Source organism: Rhododendron vialii, chromosome 13a (genome assembly GCF_030253575.1).
Source record: "Rhododendron vialii isolate Sample 1 chromosome 13a, ASM3025357v1".
Lineage (NCBI taxonomy): Eukaryota > Viridiplantae > Streptophyta > Magnoliopsida > Ericales > Ericaceae > Rhododendron > Rhododendron vialii.
Window position 1 is genome coordinate 3,152,086 of NC_080569.1, and position 6,450 is coordinate 3,158,535.

The window sequence follows — 6,450 nt, forward strand, 5'->3', positions numbered from 1 at the left end:
TGTTTAGATCAAGCACTCTCCACACACATCGGATGTCGTTGATTCCTGCGTTGGGCCTCTCGTTTTTTTTTTTTAATTTTTGGACGACTCGGATCAACCGTCCAATGGCCAGAGACGGTTCGGCGCGACTGTCGGTACGATTTTCCTACGCCGGGCATCGATACGTATAGCATGACTCAAATTTTTCACTACGAAAACACCCCTTAATACTTCACAAAAATTTCATTCAAAATTAACAAATGCAAAATTTTTGCCAAACCATGCCCAAAGTATGAGGGATAAATGTTGAAACCCATGCTTTTGTCTAGCCTACCCCGTCTCTCTCTCCTTCGTCCACCCTATAAAAGCAGCAGAAAGCGGGAGTTGCAGATAAAGCAAAAACATTATTCCAGAGAGAGAGAGAGAGAGAGAGAGATTGTAGTGGTGGAGATTCTATCCAATGTGACGTTAAGCTACGCCAGAGAGTGTGTGCGTGGATTGAGAGAGAGAGAGAGAGAGTACCTGGAACTAACTAACTCGCCTGGAAAATGACGACGGGTATAATACACGATCAGAATCTGGAGAAGCACATAGAGAAGCAAATGGGTTGTATGTCTGGTTTCTTCCAGATCTTCGATCGCCACCATCTTCTGACCGGCAAAAGACTCAACTCCACCAAGCGCTTACCTCCCCCACCGGTGACATTTTCTTTTCTCTTCCCTTACTTTCTTTTTTCCCCCCATTTAGCTTGCTCCTGCTCCCAAACACCTTCGTCTAATTTTATTTTTAATGGGATTTATTCAGGCGGGTGATTCCACGCCGGAGATGCCGAGAGAAGCGGAGAAGCCACAACAAACTAGGCCAATGACTTCACCGAGTCCAGACCGTCTGCAATTTTCTCCGCCGACGGATTACCGATCGCCGGCGGATATTCCGGCGACATTTCCTCTCCCCCTGCCCCTATTCGAATGCAAGGATGGGGTAAAGTCCTCTTGGAAATTCTCCAAAGAAGCACCTCGACTTTCCCTGGACAGCAGGGCCAGTGTAGACGCCAAGGGGAAAATCCGGATAAATCCCGCCGTTCTGAACGACGTCGTAGCAACAGCGGATGGCTGCGGCGGCGACGACAAGCGAAGGTCCCCCAGCGTCATTGCGAAACTCATGGGACTCGACCAGCTGCCAAACAATTCAACTCCCCATGAACCAATCCACAATGCCGAACTAAGGAGATCCGCTTCCGAGTCTAGGGTTTCAAGAGATTACCGGTTCACCGAAGGCAGTAACAACAATTTCCATATAAAACAACAGAACCAGTTTCACTCGCGAGACAATGCCGCCAGGGAAAACACCGCCGCCGCCGCATTGAACAGGAGACCACCAGATCCGATGTCTTCCGAACAGACAAAGCCTTTGTACAGAGGGGTTTGGAAATCATCACACCAACAGCATAGGAAGAGCTTCTTCGACTCGGCCGACTTTTTCCCCGAGCCGAAACAAACGGTGTGCGTGTACGGAGATGTCGAGAAGAGGTTAAAGATGAGAGGCATCGACGATGCGTCGAAGGATCTGGAGACGTTGAAGCAAATCCTCGAGGCTATGCAACTGAAAGGCCTCTTACATTCGAAGAAGGCTTCAGAACAGCAAATCAGCCAGAGAAACTTCGTGTACGACGGGAGTTGTTTCTATTCAGATGATCAATCTCCAATCGTCATCATGAGGCCCTCCAGATCACCGGCTCCTTACAAAAGCTTCCCTAACAATTCGCCAAACAGAGCCGGTGCCAGTCGGAATCTGAATAACTCCGGGGACAACCTGCCGCCGTCGATGAGTCCACGACGAGAGCGGCAATCGGTCGAAGCGAGATCTAGGAATTCGAGCTCGCCGACGCGGAGAGAGAGCAACAACGTGAAGAGTCCGTGCTCGTCGCCGGCGAGGAGGCGAGCATTGAGCAGCGTCGAGACGCAGAGGAAGGGCAATGAGCCGGCGGAGCAGCGGCGAGCTCCTCCTGTTCGCTCACCAAGGCCCAGTCCGAAGAGGAACAGATCTGATCAAGCCGTCATCGCGGCTCGATTACCGAGGAACAACAGGAGATCGACGGACGATATTGCACAGAAGGAGAAGATCTGTTCCGTCCTTGTAGAAGATATGGAGTCATCATCGTTTTCGGAAAGCAATGTCAGTACGTCTTCCCATACTGATACAGAGGTACACTACAGACATATAGTAATTACAATTACTTCATTAATCAAAATTTTCTTAATTAAGCGTTAATTTTATTTTATTGTGATTTTTTTGGGTGGTTTTGCAGAGGTTGAAAATGGGGGAGAGGCGGGGAGGGAGGAGTCTGCTGGAGAGGTGCGATAAGCTGGTGAACAGCATTCTGGAAATGACGGGGACTGAGTTGCAACCGAGTCCGGTGTCCGTCCTCGACTCGTCGTTCTACAAGGATGAGGAGTCGTCGTCGTCTCCGTCGCCTGTGCTTAAACGAACCATCGATTTCAAAGGTACGGTTTCGTTTACACTGAATTTGATGTTCAGGTTTCACAAATTTCAACGGTGATATACCCACCACACAATTATCACGGCACCCACGATTTCACCGTTCATTTCGATAATTAATAATTAAATTTTTTTTTTTAAATTTTGACCGTTAATAATAATAACTTTTATCGGTTATAGTTTATTTTTAATTTGGATCGTCCAAATTTGGACGGTAAGATTGTTGCGGTAGACTGTGCGGGACCCTGTAACATTTTTGCACAAATTTTTTCACCGTCAGTTCGGATGACGTTAACTCTGCCTCTTGGCTGACTCGCGCCAATAACCAATGGTTTTTGGCTATGATCCTGTGTATTTTGTCTAGCGACTGATTGGTCTTTGGACCACACTATCTAAATTACTATATCTGTCAGGCTGTTTGGAGAAATTTTTTAGTGCCAAGTGGTTACTATATGGTGTCAGTTCAGTGCCTATGAGCTGTCCATTTCGATTTTCGACAGTTCGAATTTAGAGAGAAAAAGAGGAAAGTGAGTGTTTCAATCTGGACCGTCCAATACACTTTTAGACGGTTCGGATGTGCCCGCTCAGACACTACATTAGCAGGGTGATGTGGTACCCATTCAGCACTGAAAAATTTATAGGTTGTTTGGCAGCGGGAAATGGAAGCCGGATGTAGTATCTGTTGCATCAAAATTTTCAGATTTGAGTGATGAGTTGGTGTTTGGTTAACTGCATACGGAGTTTTTAAGTTTAGGCCTCTTGACCACTCGGTAGTAGCGATGACGACAATGGGTTAATCCCGTTGGGTTTGTCTCTCGTGTTCATAGTTAGAGGTGTGCCGATGCCCCCTCACTCTGATTGTATCTCATGATTCTATTGTTGTTTTCTTTGGCCTCAGGGAGGGCGGTGCTAACTTAAGAGTTTCAAGGCTCCGTTCCGGAACACCTTTTTAAAAAATAATTTTATTTCACATTTTTAAATTAAAAAATAATATAAATGAAAAATAATTTTTTGATTTTTTTTGCACCGTATAAAAGATCTCGATAAGATCTATCAAACAAGATTCATATTAGTGAAAAAATTATTTGCATAAACATATTTTAAGCTTGAAATTGCCTTTTTAAAAAATAAATATTTATATTGAGTTCCGGAACAGAATCCAAAAGTCTCCTTGAGAGGGCTTGGTCTCTTAAAAAATAAGTATTTATATTGAGTTCCGGAACGGAGTCCAAAAGTCTCCTTGAGAGGGCTCGGTCACAGATTTGAAGCCCTTGTGGTGTTTGAAGCCCTTGTTGTGACGGCTTAGGAGTGGGTAGTTACGCCTGGTCGTTCACTCCACCGCCTTCTATTGCGAGGGGAAAAAAAAGAGTCTAGGCCTGTAGGGCCGTAGGAGTATTCAGCGCAGACTGGCTTTAAATTGGGAGATTAATGTGGGTGTGGATGTAGTCAAACTCAATGATGGAGGTATAACCGTAATCGACAGGGAATTAATTTGGAAAGTGACCGCAAACCTCCTCTACTGCAGAAACCATTAAGGCCATAAATGGCATTTGACAAGGCATTGTACCACTTAGACAAAAAAATACTAGTAGTCTACGGTCCCGTTCCAGAAACCTTCTTAAAAAATAAGCAGCTTATTTCACATTTTCAAACTCAAAAATAAAGTAAATAAAAAATAATTTTTTTAATTTTTTTGCATCGTATAAAAGATCTCATCGAGATCTTCCAAACAAGATCCATATTGCATATTTTTAAATTTCAATTAGCCCATAATTTTTGAGCTTGAAATTGCCTTCTTAAAAAATAAGAATTTATTTTCGGTTCCGGAACGGAGCCTACGACTAGTGCCTTTTATATATATATATATATATAGGTAAGAGAAAAGTGGAGTAGTTATTTTCGGATCTTGCTACCCACCCATAACGGGGGATTTATTTGGGCTGGCTGTGGTGCACCACACACAGGCGGCTGGGCTGGATAGTATGCCCCACACCACAGCATTGTAAGGCAGTTGATCCGACTGTCTATTTTGGTACGAACGACTTAGATTTAATTTGAATTCTTACAAATCTTCATCGTCCATTGCTCGGATTAAAATTTTAATCCAAGCCTTCCATTGTCGAAATAAACAGCCGAATCGGCCGTCTTACGACACTGTGACCATAACCACCCCAAACCTAGAAAATGATTTGGTATGCATGTGGTGCAATTAAATTGAAGGTAATTGACTTTCTGATGCATCTAGAAAAAAAGGTGAACAAAAAATATAATGAGTGGAGATAGATAGAGAAAAAGGTATTGAGAAACGTGTAGAGAAAAAAATGAAATGAGATGAGAGTTGAACCAAACAAGGTGATTACCACTTCATGTTAATTTGCTTCTTCCCAAGTCTTTTTTTCAATTTTGAAACGTTTCGACTAAACGCGGATTACTTGCAATACCAGATCAATCGGGAGAATTCGAAGAAGAGATATGGAGCCCTGCGATTTCGCCCCTCCGATCAAAACATGAGGATGAATCGGAAGAAGACTGTGATTTCGTCTACATCTCCGATATCCTCCGAGCTTTCAATTGCCTCCCCGATGACTCCGATGTTTTCCTATTACTGGAAAAGCAACAGTATTTCAAAGGGAAAGACACCTCCAAAGCATCCAGACTCCAACGAAGGCTCATCTTCGACACCATCACCGAGATTCTCAACCGAAACATACAACTGCCGCCGTGGATAGTCATTTCGCGCTCGAGCATCGAAAGGCCTTCTTCGCTGCATCAGATTTGGTCGGAGTTTCAAAGGATTCGCGAACGGGACGCCACGGCGGAGGATTTGTTCGACGTAATACGCGGCGTTTTGCGCAAGGATTTGGCCGGGGACGGTGTCAGCGGGTGGGGGGATTGCCCCGTGGAGATGTCCGAGGCAGTGTTGGACATCGAACGGCTGATTTTCAAGGATTTAGTCGGCGAAACGATCAGAGATCTCGCTGTTTATGCAGGGTATAGCAGGGTCCCGATAGCCGCTTGTAGGAAGTTGGTTTTGTAAGTTAGTTTTCGCGCGCTTCTTATTTATTTGTGTGCCTACTAGATTTTTATATTTACATTTTGGTCCCTTTGTTTTTAAAATTAGCAAATTAATTAAGTTGTATCTCGAGGGGGGCTGAAACCTGAAAAGCAGGCAAATCTAGATGGCCTCTTTATAGAGAAAAGCTGTGGGATTGGAAAAATCTTGGAGAAGTGTACGTGTGATTTATCAAGCATAAATGGACTTCTTTTTTGGTAGAGAAAGTGCTTCACTAGTCTTTGTTAGCAGCCACTTTAAAGCAAGCTTGAATTGGGATGTTTTTCACACGCCTAACTTTTTTTCCCCTTTTATAACTCAAGTGTCAGAGCTAGTTTATGCGGATCTTGATTAATCCTAAAATCAATGCCACTGTCCACTTGCGGGGATTCCAATTAAAGGTGGACTGGCCTCAAATGAATTGACATCACCTAAAAGATTTCCAACCTGAACCTTAGAAGGAAGCAAACCCCTATGTCATAGACCGTGACCACTAGGCTAACCTCTTAGGGTTCACACTCCAAACTTTTCTATGAAAACATTTGAAATTTTTTCTTTGAGTGTTTAGAAAGACACCAACAAGAAATTTTTAAACAGACAAAATTTAGAGTGCGCTTGGAAAAATGAGGATAAAAAAATCATTTTCCTTCATGATTTTCACAGCCCTAATTCTGAGAAAGTGGGGGATAAATGGGTGGGTGTCGAAAGATCTATGGCACGACAGGCACTGGGAGTGTGGGTAAAACATCATTGTCACGGATCACTATTTCTTCAAAATTATGAAGTGCGGAGCCCCTTGCTTCTCATGAGTTTACCCTTTTTTATGATTCAACTTTGCAAAATTCTTGGTCATTTGCAATGGTTACAAAAGGAGGTAGGGTTGTGAACAGATAAGGGATGCCCTTAGGTGTGGGCTTCTC

The 6,450-nt window shown here is 43.8% G+C and overlaps 1 protein-coding gene across 1 annotated transcript; it reads left to right on the plus strand.

Annotated features, from left to right (window-relative positions):
• Positions 1–324: 324 nt before the first annotated feature.
• Positions 325–5,751, plus strand: LOC131313462 (protein LONGIFOLIA 1-like). Its single transcript, XM_058341779.1, has 4 exons — positions 325–677; positions 784–2,184; positions 2,288–2,483; positions 4,923–5,751. The coding sequence occupies exons 1-4, from the start codon at positions 528–530 to the stop codon at positions 5,513–5,515; spliced, it is 2,340 nt and encodes a 779-aa protein (XP_058197762.1). The 5' UTR covers positions 325–527; the 3' UTR covers positions 5,516–5,751.
• Positions 5,752–6,450: the final 699 nt, after the last annotated feature.

Coding starts and splice junctions, on each gene's coding strand:
- LOC131313462 (XM_058341779.1), top strand. CDS start 528: ATGACGACGGGTATAATACACGATCAGAATCTGGAGAAGCACATAGAG. Junction 2,185..2,287: donor CTTCCCATACTGATACAGAG/GTACACTACAGA, acceptor GTGGTTTTGCAG/AGGTTGAAAATGGGGGAGAG. Junction 2,484..4,922: donor ACGAACCATCGATTTCAAAG/GTACGGTTTCGT, acceptor TTGCAATACCAG/ATCAATCGGGAGAATTCGAA.